This window comes from Myxine glutinosa, chromosome 3 (assembly GCF_964187855.1).
Source record: "Myxine glutinosa chromosome 3, kmMyxGlut1.1, whole genome shotgun sequence".
NCBI lineage: Eukaryota > Metazoa > Chordata > Myxini > Myxiniformes > Myxinidae > Myxine > Myxine glutinosa.
Genome location: NC_136263.1, coordinates 188,164,124 through 188,179,453, shown reverse-complemented (window position 1 = coordinate 188,179,453; position 15,330 = coordinate 188,164,124). Strand labels below are relative to the sequence as shown.

At 47.6% G+C, this 15,330-nt stretch overlaps 1 protein-coding gene across 1 annotated transcript in view; it reads right to left on the bottom strand.

Annotated features, from left to right (window-relative positions):
• The window catches only part of LOC137422958 (laminin subunit gamma-1-like), an 85,267-nt gene that overhangs the window by 40,340 nt on the left and 29,597 nt on the right, over positions 1-15,330 (bottom strand). The window contains exons 7-9 of the mRNA XM_068109650.2: positions 14,040-14,128; positions 9,418-9,663; positions 7,647-7,797 (exon numbers count right to left, since the gene is read on the bottom strand). Coding sequence (XP_067965751.2) covers positions 7,647-7,797; positions 9,418-9,663; positions 14,040-14,128 — 486 coding nt within the window. The remainder of the gene's footprint in view (positions 1-7,646; positions 7,798-9,417; positions 9,664-14,039; positions 14,129-15,330) is intronic.

Here is a 15,330-nt window from a genome sequence, read left to right as displayed (position 1 = left end):
GGATAAAGGACTGGTGTATGAAGGTGTTCATGTCCTGTGATGATATGATACTGGATTCACTTGCTTCACTTGGCAAATCTGCTGCTACACCCTCTCCAAACGCAATTGACCAACTGGAAAGGTTCGTTTGCTTGTTGTACAGATCCAAAACACACACCAAAGTAAATGCACTACGATGGTTCTTGTACTCAAATCGACAGGCCGAGGGAGAGAGTCTGCCTCCAACCTCTGGATCATTGACACCACACATTCTGCGAGCACATTATATTGCAATGATATGGATGCAGGCATGCGAAAGTCAACCGTCCCTTCCTTCTCCCACTGACTACAGATGGAAGTCAGAGGAAAATAGATTTCTTCCGGTGATGTGTTTGAACCCTCCAGCACCAGAGGCCGTGACTAAGCTGGTAAAATGTGGCTGCAAATCAGGATGCAAAGGAAACTCCTGTAGTTGCCGCAGCAATAAACTCCCATGCACAGAGGTCTGTAGTTGTTTGAACTACGGCTGTAGCAACAATGAGCAATCAGCTCAGAACATTGTGGGAGATGAACACGAGGACTTGTAAGGTAAAACGGATGATTGTGAGACAGGAATATTTAAATATGGTCAAACAGGAAATTACATTACGCTATCATTGTTATAGCAATGTGGACCTTTGTGTAAAACAGTGGTAGCCATATTGGATTTTCTCACTATTTCTCACTATGGCTGGCATCCACCGATTTCAACGAATCAGTAACATGTTTCCCCAACGGCCTAGCATTACTTATGTGGGCATTACCACCAAAATGGACCTATTTCATCATTCACAATTTGTGTTATCAAGAACATTAAGTTTTTGTACTGTGGTTATTTAAGAAGTGGCGGCCATCTTGGATTTTTCCACCATTTTGAATTTGACTGCCATATTGAAATTAATTGTTTTTGAACTCCTTGGTATTGAAATTATGGGTATTATCATTAATTTGGACCTCATACTGTGTTCAGAATACCAGTTTTAATGGAATTTATATATTTTGGCGGCCATCTTGGATTTGACACCCTTAATCCGTTTAAAAAAATTAACAACCTATTTTTTCGAACATGTGACACCCCAAAGACAAGGAATCAAGTGGAATTTTGCTTTTAACAAAAAAAAAACACGAAATGACATAACAGCCTACGCTATGTGGTGCTTCCTTAATTTGGGGTCTCACTCCCCCGATGCAACTCCCTGTGCCCTTGCACAATTTCAGGACTGGGGCGTGTAGCTCTCCCAGCAGGCCTACCCACCTGCACACCTTCACCACTGCAGTTGCCACCCGAGCTTACCTAGCTCCTCATCCTAACCTATCTAATTGGGGAAGGCCCCTCCTGGCTCTGTCACCCCTTGGTGCCCTCTGGCACTGGGCTACCCGGGTCCGTCCTCTGGATCCTCGGGCCCCATCCACAACAACTACCGGCTCCCAGAGCCCACCTGCGGCCTCACCTGGCCGACATCCTCACAGTGGTGGAGTGCCCAACCAACTATACACACTAACAGGCTACACGCCCAGCCATTTCCACAACACTAATGCACCCATCCAAGTACCATTCTTCCACCACACACCACAGATGCCAATATCCAACCACAATTTACCTGTACCCTCTACCTAACACTTACACTACCCTCCCCGGGTATTCATGATGGGGTCCATCCTCCTTTCCCCCATCCACACCTTCGCACCATCCACTCCACTCCACAGTTTCCACCATACTCACTCCACGACCATCCATTCCAATACTCCATATACTCCAGACCATTTATTCCATACAACCATTCTCCATTCACCTGTAGTTGCACACCTGTGCAATCACACCTGGTGCCACCTGCACCCTCCTACCTCCCTGGACCATTTGGTCAACACAACGCACAATCACCTTCTCTCACTCATACACTGCTCCACACACCTGTTCAGTTGCACACCTGTGCAATCACACCTGTTCCTCACACACGGCATCATCTAATCTACCTGTTGCCCTGCTAACTTAGTGCTCCCCGTCTTCCCTTTAAACTAAGCACATACCACGTCATTATCATCCAAACTAATCTACCTGCGTCCCCACTACAGGTATCATTGTCACTACCTAACCTTAACGTTACCTAAGGTCAATCTTTTCTAGATCCCTACACACTATATCCTAACCCTCCCGGGCTAGTTTTCACTGCCAAACCCCATAACCTAGTGCTCCTTTGTCCCCGCTGTGAGAGATGGCAAAGTTGCCATCCCACCACATCGGGCATCTTCCACTACCAATTTTGCACACCAAATTCCAGCTAATTAAAAATTTGCCAATCACTACCAATCATCTGCCAATCATCACTCTGCCAATCCTTTGCCAATCATCAAATTTTGTTTATCTCATTTCGGGGCCAAAACACTATCCTCATCATCACAGTCTACTCACTAGTGCCTCTCGGTGCGCCAATTCATCTCCAAAGCCCGGCTTCGTAAAGCCGAGCAATGAATGCGGGTTGCTTGGTGCCGGCGGTTGGATACGTCCGGCATTCGGTGCAGGGAAGGACGCTTACCCGGGCCGAGATCCCACGCACCATCTCGGCACAGAGCCGTCCAATGGCCCGATCTCGACCTGCCGGAACGCCTCAACAAAAAGGGGTCGCCATGACGACCCTTCCTATCGGGCTGCCCGCTCCGCCTAGTGGAGCACGGACGCGGCCGTTCAAAGTGCGGCCCGGCGTGGATCTCGCACGGCGGTTCTTTCGAAACCGCCGCGGATCCCCGCGGAACGCAAAGCTGCCCGGTTCGCACCGAAGGCCCGATTCGGCTATACGTCGCTCTAACCGCTAACCCGGTTACCGTCGATGCTCCACTTGCATGCTCACACCCCGCAGCCCGTTCCTTGCTCATACATCCAGCCGTCTCCATGCTCTTTGTCATTGCACCTTCCCTGACACACCCAGGTACACTCAATCCGCTTACAGACTTTGTCACACACCTGACCACCGCACACCTCTGCACACACTCGCCGTTCGCACACCTCACCAACACACCTCTTCGCGCCCCCTCCTCGGTCACCTCCTCTGTGACAACCACAGGTGTGCTCTCACTTGCACACCCAATCACGTGCCTCACTACCAATTCCAGTGTGCATTCCCACACACGCTCTACCATTCCAGGTGTGCATCCTTCCATTCCAGGTGTACATCCTCTCTCACCTGCCACAACCAACTCACGCTCCGTGTCACTCTCACTACTCTCACCTCCACACTCGGTCGTGCACTCACCCTTACTTTTGACAGCGCACTCTTTCCTTATGCACCTGTCCGTTACACACCTTTCTCGCGCATCCTCTTGCACACACTCTCCCGTTACACCCTCCGTAACACTCACCACAGGTGTACATTCTCTCGTTACATCCTCTGTGACACTCCTCACTACGCGCTTCCATGTGCCCCCTCGCACACGCGCTACGACCAACTCACTCTCGACCGCACACTCACTCCTCGGCACGCACTTTTTCCTCACACACCCCAGAGTCGGACATTCTCGCACACCTCCTCTTTCGCACACCGTACCCGTCACACACTTCACCAGCGGCCTCTCACGAACACCCGGATCCAAATCAACCCCCAAGCCGACTGAAGCTCCCCTCACATCATATACATTTCCGAATATATCGCCACTCACCTTGGCGCCTCGTCTCCGCACCTCCTTCGCCACCTGCAAACTCTTTATTTGCTTAGCGAGCACACCATCATGATTCGAGCACAGACCTTGTACCAATTCCATTACCTCCTCCTTTATCTCCCTCTTAGTTTCCCTCCGTCTCTTCTTAATTTCAATCACCCCTTCTTCCACCTTCTCTAATTTTTCCTTCACCTCTTTTATTTCCCGGTGCGTCTCCTCAATTTCGTCCTCTAAGGCTACCTTGACCGTTTCTATGTGCGTCCTCACCTCCCGGTCCTTTGTCTCCATTACTTCTGTCACCTCGTCCAACATCGTTGTCAGTCCCTCACGTACCATCTGACATTCCTTCTGTGTCGCTATTAATTCGTTCTTAATGTCTTTTTGTGTCGCTTTTAACCCTCCTAGTACCACAGTGTTCCTTTGTACCTGCTCCACTAACTCCGTCTGTCCCACCGTCAGCTGTTCCACCTCCTGCGTCAGGTCCTCTATGCCCCCCTGTAACCTAGCCGTATTATTCCTCACCTCTTTCTCCATACGCTTCTCACCTCGCTTTACCTCCTCGCGTACCCCCGAGACCTCCTCGTTTACACCTTGTCGTATCTCCTCCTTCATCTCCTCCATCTCTTTTGTAGATGCCGCCCTCATCTGTCCCAATTCATCCCTCTGAGCATCCAATTTACCTTCTAACCCGATTTTCACCTCCTCTATCTTGTTCCCCATCCGTTTGATTTCCCGGGTGGATTGCTCCCCTACTATCCGCAATTTGCCTTCCATCCTATCTTCTAGCCCCCTTAACCCATTTTTCACCCCCTCTATCTGATTCTCCTGGGCAGCCATTCTATTTTCCACCCCTGTTAACCCATTCTTCACCTCTTTTATCCCGTTGTCTAACCCTTCAAATTTATTGTCCAACCCCTTTAAATTATTGTCTAACCCCTCAAATTTACTTCCCAACTGCTCGCTGGTACCCCTCGCTTCGTCCCTCATTGTTCCCATCATTCTGCTTTCCATTTTCTCACTATCAGCCCTCCTTCTGTCTTCCATTTCTTCACCCGACTTAACCATAAAGGCCTTTATTTGTTCCATAAATAACCCCCAATCCATCGGCGGCGCTGTTACGGTCGTGGCCGCGGCGACATTTGGCGCCGCCGTAACCATGTGCGCGAGAGCGCCATTTTGCGCGCCTGAGACCTCCTCTACCACATTGCCATTGTTCTCCTCCTCCCCTTCCTCCACATACATTTCCCCGAGGTCCTGGGTCGATTCTACCCCGTCTATTTCTCCCACCGGCATCCCGTCGCCTTGACTATCCATGGCACGATTTCAAATTTCGGATTTTTTTTTTTGTTTTAAAACAAAACAAATTTCGGCAGCTCGTAATTTTGAGCGCGTTAAGCGCGCTTCGGGTCCAATCTCGCTCCCGACACCAATTGTTACGGACCGCGGATAAGATGTTGGTTTGCCGAGCGGATGGCGCCGCGGCCCTAACAGTTACCCCGACTAACCCGATTCCTGGACGTTGGCCGAATCGCGCCACAGATATTCAATAGGGAAAAGACAAAAGCGACACGGATGTGAAGAAGAAGAAGAAGAAGAAGAAGAAGAAGGAGACAAAAAGGTTTGAAATGCTACTAAATTTATTCCTACTATTTACACAATCAAAAGAAACCAGGGAAGAAGGAAAGATAATAAAATAATATACAGAAAAAATCAGAGACACAGTGCAATGCTAGCTTACCTACAGTCTTAATTAACCCAGGACAGAACAAACAAAAGACAGACTCACGCGGGGAATGATGACAGGAATGGCAGGAGGTGGATGGCTGGAGGGGGAGGAAGGTTCAGCTGGAACTGCAGCACGGTCGGGTCGGGGATGAGCAGCCGCCGCCCTTTCTCGATCGGCGCGTTTAGCAGCCGCCGTTCCTTCACGGCCCCGTTCAAAACTGCCGTCAAGGCCCCGAAGCTGCTGTGGCTGAAACTGCTGTGGCTGAAGCTGCGGTGGCTGAAGCTGCTCTGGCTGAAGCTGCTCTGGCTGAAGCTGCGGTGGCTGAAGCTGCTCTTTCAGGGATCCCTTACTCAACTCTCCTGGGGGCGTCGGGGCCGCGGGTTATATAGGCCACACCCTCGAACCTTCGCGAACCTCCCCGAGCGTTCTCTCTCCGCCCTCTCAAGCCAAACCCCTTGTACTTGGTTGGTTGTTCGGGGCTGGCTCACTCCTCCCCTCTATGACGAGGTGGAGACACGCCTTTCTTCTCCGAGATTACCTCGGGTGATGGCGGCAAATGTAGTTGGCAATGCGAATGGCAATGACGCAGTTGGAAATGGAGGTTTTGGGAATGGGAATGAAAGGGAATCTATCTTATTTCACTTGGTGCAATGGAGTATTTCAATTAATGGAAGACACAGCCTTACACTAATACACATAATAAGGATATAACTTTCAACAAGGGGGGAAATCTATGATTGGCTAACGTGTGGTGTTTATGAACTAATTACGGGACGCACTTTGACCTTTATACATAACTGGAGCAAGGAGGGCGATATTTTACAACAATTTACACTACAACAAAAAAAAAAAATTCTCATATCCACAACAATATATATAATATACATACTATAAGCGAGCCATGTGTATGTGTGGAGTTTTATATGCAGCCTGTGGCCGCTCGGCTGCATCATTTTCTGGGGGCTTGGCTGTGCCGCTGACGCAATGCCCCCGATTACCAGTCAGTTGGTACTCATTTTGCCGACCTCAGAAGATGTCAAAGGCATGACGGGTTCAAAACCAGGACCCTAAGATCTCAAGCTAACCACCTTGACCGTTAAGCCAACACGAGGCTTGTGTGTGTCTCCATTTCTCTCAGATGGCTGAACAGATCTTGGACAAAATTTCAGAGGTTCATTCATGAATGCCAGGGAGTGTTTCAGGCAAAAAAATAAAATAAAATATTTTTTGAAAAATAAGTTGGATATTTTTAAATCACTCTATAGTGCCTAAGCTACAGTATAGTAATTCACCACCATCTCTTATCTTCCCCCATACAAAACCTTGATCTCTTCTACCCCCATTAATTCACCCCTAGATCCACTTTCTTTGAAATACTGACTTCTTTCCTGGAAGTACTTGCAGTGTCCATGTGTTTTACACCTCTCCCACCCCCCCCCCCCACCCCGCTCCTCCCCTGCCTTCCCATGCCTTCCCATGCCTCCTCCCCCCAAGCCCTCTCCCTCCCACAGATCTCCCGTTGTCCCTGTTCTCTGCTGTTGTACTTGTGTGCTTCCCTCTCTCTCCCCATCTTGTTTCCTGCTCCCTTTATTGTATGTTTTGTGTGTCCGTTTTTATTATTTTTTGTGATTGATGTTAGCTCTTACAGGAGCCTTGATCTTTAAAAAATAAAAAATAAACCCTCTGTAGCTACGTGAAAGGTAATATTAAATGATCCCCAGCCATTCCTTTGTGGGTGTAGGGAAGTGTTTTAGGCCCCCGCAAAAAATAGACCGGGCAACACCGGGTACCCCTGCTAGTATTCATTGTATATGCACAAGTAGTAGGCATGTTTTTGTTTCATGTATGTAACCCTTGTTATTTTTATTTCCGGGAGTGATTGAGGCAGTGGTCTGTTGCCTATACACCGCCAGGGGTAAAGGGATGTGTCAGAAGAACATGTTGTATGCTTGGAACAAGATCACCCGGAGGGCGGGTACTCTTTTTTTTTTGTATACTGAATCGAGGCTCGTGAAAGAGCTAACATTTACTTCACAAACAAATCAACCAGACAAACAAAATATATAAAAAGAGGGAGCGGAAGCCAAGATGGGGAGAGAAGGGGAAGCACACAAACACAACATTTGAGAGCAGGGAGATGTGTGGAAGGGAGAGGGCTTGGGGGGAGGAGGCGTGGGAAGAGGGGGGGGGGGGGGGGGGGGAATATCTCTGCTAGTAATACTAATAATGACAATCATAAATTAGCCATTACCTGATACAGCCTTGTCTGCTCCCATAGCCGAAGTATCCGTGATGGCAGTGCCCACAGTTTTGGCCGCCAACATTTGGTAAGCATTGGCATTGGCCATTCTCATGGTGGCAGGTTGTGCCAGGCCGTGTGCCCTCTGATTTGCAATTGCAGGCTGTGGACATGGACAAGTATAACACACAACGTGGAAATTCAGTTTGAATTATTGTCTCATAATGTGAATTGCCTTTCTTCAAATAATGTTTATACAATTACTCGTACAATCACGATCCCCTGGTGACTCCCAAATCAAAGACACCTTTACATGAAACAACAAATCAGCGACGGACATGACATTCCAACATGTGCCCTCTGGATCTAAGAATGGTGTTGTCTTTTTCTCATTGTACTTCCTCTACGTAGAAACAATCCAGTTTATAGTCGGGCCAATAATCGAATCCGGACTAGACAACTCAAGGTAAGTTGGCTCCTTCTGCACCATCCTGTTGGACTATAATCGAGGAATTTGATGAAAGTAGTAATCTATCTAGGCTGTAATCCTATTGAGCGAAGGCTGGAAAGGGTGGAAATGTGAATGGTTCGGTGGATGTGCGGAGTATCGTTGAGAGAGAGGAAGACCAATGATGAATTGCGAAAGATGATGGGAATAGAGCCTGTGATTGATGCTGTGAAGAGGAACAGGTTGAGATGGTTTGGTCATGTGTTGAGAAGAGTACAAAACAAAAAAAAAACAACCACCTTTAGAGGCCCTTTTCCCCCGCAGAGCGGAGGCTGGCCTTTATTGAGCACTGTGGCCCCCTTTTTGAAGCAATGCTTTATGGCCGGATGCCCTTCCTGTCACCAACCCTGTTAGTCGCCTCTTGCGACACACAGGGAATTACCAATGAACTGGTAACTCAATTTGCCGACCTCGGAAGGAGGACAGGCTGAGTCAACCCCCCTGTGGTTAATTCAGCGATCGACTGGGATTCGAACCCAGAATACTAGGATCCCAAGCCGGCACCCTAACCACTAAGCCAACACCAGGCTGGTTGAGAAGAGTGATGGAAATGAATGTAGAAGGAAGTAGAGGACGGGGAAGACCGAGAAAGACTTTGCTAAAGACGGTGGAAGAAGAAATGCGGGCAAGGGGGTTAACAAGGAGAGATGCAGAAAATAGGGCAAAATGGAGAATATTGTCATGGGGACCGCAAGGCTAACCCCCGCTCTAGCAGGGCAAATGGCCTTAAAATGCCTGTTGTTGTTGTTGTTGTTGCTGCTGTAATCCTATTGAAGGGGGCACATCCAAATGGGGGAGTGCAACCCCATGAGACCTTGCTGTCCTGGTGCATCATATCAAATTTGGTCCATATCGGTCGGATAGTTTGTGAGGAGGGGATGTTTTAGTCAAATGCTAACGGACGTATGTACACCTACGGATGGCCGGACACCGGGAACCACTCTATGAGGTTATTTCGGACAACAACACAAACACATGAGCATTTTCTTGACAGAGTGCATTCGAGTTCTGAACATTTCCGCGGCGAAGCAACAATCCTGGACAAAGAGCCATTCTGTTGCAAGGTATGAAACATTCACCTGAGAAACCATGGGAAGCTATATAACCCTGACAAGTGAGGGCAATGCAACAAAGTCCTCACCCACTCAATCACCAAGCCGCTCCATTGAAGCCACACACAACTCCAAATACCTATGTCTGTTATACATTGCATATTGGCCTGGTGGTTGATGCATCAGATTGTAATAATTCACATGAAATATTTACAAAACGTACGTCTGCACTTCATCCTGACTGGTACCGGATGTGTAGCGTCGCCATACGTGCCTGAGGCACATTTTTCACAATGCGTGCCTGTTGTGCCAGGTTGGCACATGTGGCACTGACCAGTTTGCCGGTCACATGGTTCCATAGTGGGATCAGAGTTCATATTACAATGGCACGGGCGACACTGCCTCACCAGGCCTGATCGACCAAGGGGATCACCAAAGAATCCTGGTGCACAGAGTTCACACCTTTCACCTGTATGCACACACAAACAAACAAGAATCCATAATAAAAATGATGTCCACACAGGCTGCTGCATACCAATGTTCTCAGTTTCCTAACCAACCTAGAGCTACTGAAAATGGCTTTTCTGGTGTTTTATGCTCTTCATCATGTTAGCGGGTTTGCAGGACAACCTCGAGTTGCACACGGTGTACCAATTATCTCTTGTAAAACAAGCATTCTGAGTATTGCGCTGCAATACATGTCCCCTACCAAAGTTCAAAGTGCCACAACTTTGTCAAAAATGATCGAATATGCAAATTTATGCACGGTTGATGCTGGTTTTCAAACTTGATCTGAGGTATGCTGGGACACGTGTGTCACGCCTCGCCTCGTTGATAAGCCCGCAAGGTCGCTCCATGGAGCAGCCTGCACGTATTGCACTGTGTGAATTATATAATTACCAACGCACGGTCTGAGGTACTAGCGATTCAAGAGATATCCATTTTTTTATTATTATTTTTTTCGTTTAATTAACGATATCTGCCAAACCACGTGCCCTATCGCAAATTCCAAAAGGACATTTTCGTAGACTGACGTGCTGAACAGATTTGTGAAGTTTCCCCTCGATTGGATCAAAAATGAGGGAGGGGCTCGGTTTTAAAGGTTCATGCTTAAAAACGTCATAACTCTGAAACCATGCGACGCATGACGTCATGCTCGCTGACTTTTTTGTTAGTCATGGGTATACGATTCTGCCTGCAAAGTTTGGCCTCGATCTGTTCAGTCGTTGCAGAGAAAAAGGGGTTTTCGTGTTTTAACGAAAAACAATATGGCGGCCGAACCACGTGACCTGTGACGTCATAATTACCATTCAAATATTCTACAGACCGAGTCCCTCCTACGGTGAAAATTTGATCTCAATCGGTCCTATTATTGCAGAGAAATTGGTTTTTAAAGGAAATTAAAACTTTAAATGGCACTGAGTTAAGGATCATCAGAATTATCAGAATTCCCAAAGTTGAAAGTGCCATAACTTTGTCAAAAATGATCGAAACGTCCTGAAGTTCGAACTCGATCTGTAACTTATCATGAGGAAACCACGTGCCAAGTTTGAAATCATTAGCATTAGGAGTTTAGAAAAAAAGTCCGGAAAACTGTTCTTTGCGTGACGGACTGACGGACTGACGGACGGCGGGACGGCGTGCAAACCTATAGTCCCCTCCGGTGTACACCGGTAGGGGACTAATAAGTAATTGCAGGGAAGAAACTAAATTTGTTGACAAGAGTAAATGGAAATATGGAAAATATTTACAAACTAAAACGGCAATCGGTATGCCTCAGCTAGGCTACCTTCGCCAGGCTGAACAGATTACTTTTGTATTCCACTGATGGCCGGATCTGGATTCGGAGCTGAACCAAAATCGAATCGGCTTGTTCTCATCACCGAACCAACTCATCCGCCTAGTTTTGTCAAAATCCGTCCACAACTTTTTGAAATATTGAAATATATATCTTTTTTTGGACCCATCTCTCAATGGTGAAGAACAACTTTTAAAATTCCAGGATCTGCATCCAGATCCAGATCTTCACCACAATCTTGTATAAGTGGCCATTTGCTTGTTAAAGTGGACATCTCTCTGGCCATTCTCAGAGAGCCTCCTCAGCGTCGACGAGTCTGGCATTTCACTCAGGCTGACTGGCATGGTCTGCAAGCAGCCATCAATCATCTGGACTGGTCTCCCATCTCAACTGCCTCTGACATCAACTCTTCCTGGGAATTCTTCCAAAGCAAACTGCTCTCTCTTATTCACAGATTTATCCTATCCCGTCTTCAGTTGTCATATCCTTCCTCCCATCCATGGTACACTGAATCTTGTGGTGAGGCAGTTGCCCTGAAACAACTTGCTTTTGCCTCTTGGAAGGCAAATCCAACTGAAGGCAATCTTACTTCCTTCCACCAAGCTCGGAACAAGTGTGTGTCTACCCTCAGGAGTGCCAGGAAGCACTATCTCTCTACTCTCAAGACTGAACTCTCATACCTGTCTCCCTCCTCCAAATGTCTGGTCAAATCTGTTTCTGGTGTTTGTTCCCCCTCCATCCCCTCCCTCACCTTAAATGGCTACACAGCTGACTCCACACATGAAAAAGCTGAATGCCTCAACTCTGTGTTTGCCTCAAAATCTTGTGTCCCAAACCCATCTCTCTCTGTACCCACCATACCCAGTCGTACCCAGCTGCTCCTGGACTCTGTGTCCATCTCTCCTGACAAGGTGGGGAAGTTTCTGTCAAACCTCGACTCAGCCCATGACGGCATCAGCCCACGGGTCCTAAAATCCTGCTCTGCCGCTCTTTCACACCCTCTCTCTGTTCTCTTCACCCTCTCTTTTGCTCAAGGTCATCTGCCATCAGCTTGGAAATCAGAAATCACCACCGCTTTAAACAAAAAAGGTGCAAAAACAGATCCTTGCAACTACAGACCAATCAGGCTGCTCCCAATAACCAGCAAGGTCATGGAATCAATCATCGCTTCTGACATCAAATCCTTCCTCTTCTCCAATGGCTTGATCTCGGATCATCAATTTGGATTCAGACCAGGTCACTCTACTCTGGACATGTTGCTTCTGCTGTCTCAACAATGGATGGAGGTCCTCAATGCCAAACAGGAAACCAGAGCTGTCTCCCTTGACATATCACGTGCCTTCGATACGGTCTGGTACCCCGCTCTGCTCACCAAACTCTCCTCCTATGGTATCCATGGAAATCTCCACGCATGGCTTGCGGACGTCTTCAGCGCTTGCAGTCAACGTGTGGCCCTGCATGGATTTCTCTCATCTCCCCTTCCTGTTCAGGCTGGAGTTCCCCAAGGCAGTGTTCTGGGCCCTGTGCTTTTTCTGGTCTTCATCAATGATCTCTCCGACTCTCTGGAAAATCCTCTCTATCTATTTGCTGATGACTCCACTCTCTGCCGCTCCATTCCTCATCCCTCAGATTGGCAGTCTGCAGCATCCTCACTCTCCGCAGACCTGGACAATATCAAAAACTGGTCAAACAAGTGGAACATGTCTTTCAATCCTGACAAATCTCACACTCTTATTATGTCTCTCCAAAAAGACCGACCGGACAACCCTCCCATCTACATTCCGAACAATCGTCTTGAAGAAGTTCTGTCACTCAAGCTTTTGGGTCTCACTATCTGCCATGATTTTTCCTGGGGAAACCACATTTCCAAGCTGGCGTCCTAAGCGAGTCGCCGACTGGGCATCCTCCGTCGTGCGAAGTCCTTCCTTGGCACACCTGAGCTCCTCACCACATACAAGGCTTTCATCCGCAGCTCAATGGAATACTGCTCTCCCCTCTGGGCTGGTTCTGCTGCCTCACACCTAGGTAGGCTTCTTGCTGTAAAAACCAAGGCATGTTGGATCATTGGAATCTCCCACGATGATGCTGATTGGGAAGGCCTTTCTCTCTCTCAACGCAGGCAGGTTTGTGGTCTTTCTATCTTTTACAGACTCCTCTCCGGCCTAGCTCCCCCTGTCTGTGCTCTGTCCCCCAAATATTCCTGCAGGACGCACAAGATTTTCCAGCAACCGTCTTCTGGTGAAACTGCCAAAATCAAGACTCTCTGCTCACCTTCACTCTTTCATGCCTCTTTTCTCCCACCTCTGGAACAAACTCCCTCACTCTCTTCAATCCCTCTCCTCCCTCCAAGTCTTTAAAACAGCTGTTCACCACCATCTCTTGTCTTCCCCCATCCAAATCGTTGATCTTTCCTACTCCGTTAAAACACCCTAAATCCGCTTTTCAATCCCCAACTTCTTTCCTGAAATTCCTAGTCGTGTTCATTTGCTTTATACCGTGTACCCCTCCTTCCCCAGCCCTCCCCTTTCCACAGATCTACCGACGTCCCTGTTCTCTACTGTTGTTGTGCTTGTGCGCTTCCCTCTCCCTCTCCCTCTTGTTTCCCGCTCCCTTCATTGTATGTTTTATGTGTCTGTGCATGTTTTCATGTTCAATGTGTTAGCTCTAACACGAGCCTCGATTCTGTATGCAAAAAAAACTAATCAATACGCCGTGCTCACAACCCCAACCTTTCCACCAAATTCCATCCGAATCTGTCCATAACCTTTTGAGATCTCCTGCTCGCAGACAGACAGACAGGGATGAAGACATAACCTCTGCCCACCTTCGGTGCCCATAATTCAACATTGCTTTGGCCAGGCTGGTATGTCTCATGACGTACATTTTGCACTATGGATCCACACAAACGCCATGCTGATTCCTGCCATATAGGCCGTGCTCCACTATACAGAATGCCACAAATACAGTCAAAAGCTGGTCGTCCGTAAGAACAGCGCATAAATGGCTGACCAACACAACGTCATAATGCAGTACCCACTGCCTCTTACCAGTGGTTTCAGAAGGACAGTTGTCACACACAAATTGATGTGTCCCCGGCTTCCGTGAACAGGTAGAATTCCCTGGACAGGGGCAGCGGCTGGGTGGACATGAAAAATATTAAGACAACTAGAACAGCACTCGGTAAAGAGCACACATCCGCCAGATTGAACAGATTACGTTTTGTATCCACTGATAGGCCGGATCTGGATCTGGACCTGAACCAAAACCAAGTCGGCTTGTTCTTGCCCCCTGCCCAACTCATCCACCAAATTTTGTCATAATCCGTCCACAACTTTTTAAGATATCTTGCTCAGACAGACAAACAAGAAAGATGTCGTGTATACCATGATACTTGCAAAATCCATAAAACAAATGTGACCTCAAAAATAATTGGTGGTTGAATTCATTGAGATGATGTGCAAATCCTCTACAGCTAAGTCTACAGGTCTATCATTCCGCCAATGCAGAGAGGTCGGTGGTCTCTCTGTCTTCTACCGCCTCCTTTCTGGTCTTGCACCCTCTGCTCTGTCCATGCTTTGCCCCCCCCCCCCCCCCCATGTTTCTGCAGGGCACACATGGTCCACCATCAACCCCCTTCTTGTGAAACTACCAAAATGTAGGATCACTGCTCACCTCCGCTCATTTGTTCCTCTGTTTTCCCACCTGTGGAATCAACTTCCACATCCTCTTCCACCTCATTCTTCCCTCCAGGTCTTCAAGACGTCTGATCACCGCCATCTCAGATCGTCCCCAATCCTAAACCATGATCTTTTCTACCCTCGTTAACCACCCCAAGCCCTAATCCTCCCAAACTTCCAGTTTTTCCTTCCTAAGAATCTCTTTCTGTCTGTATTCCATCTTGCATCCACCCGTTTTTTCTCGTTTTTCCAAACTTTCCAAAAACCTGTTTTTTTTTTTCCAAAGTTTTTTTTTCCAAAACCAAATATCAAAGTTTTTCCAAACCTCCCAAACTTTCCTGCCTATTCCCCCCATTCCTCCCCACACCCCTTGTTTGTCCAAGTTTCCCTCTATCTCGTCCTTCGACTCTGCTGTTGGTGTCTCCCCCTGTCTATACTGTTCCTGTTGCGTCCTGATTCGTTGAGTGTTCTAGCTCTTCCATGAGCCTCGACTCTGTATACACAACCCACACAAGCCTCCCTTCCTCCGAGCTTATAACAGTAGAGTACACCGAACATGAGACATTTTCACACATTAATGTTGAAACAATGACAATGTAAATATTATTTGTGAGTTTCATGTCTTTGCACAATGCATTCAAATAGTTTGTGTTCGTGATTT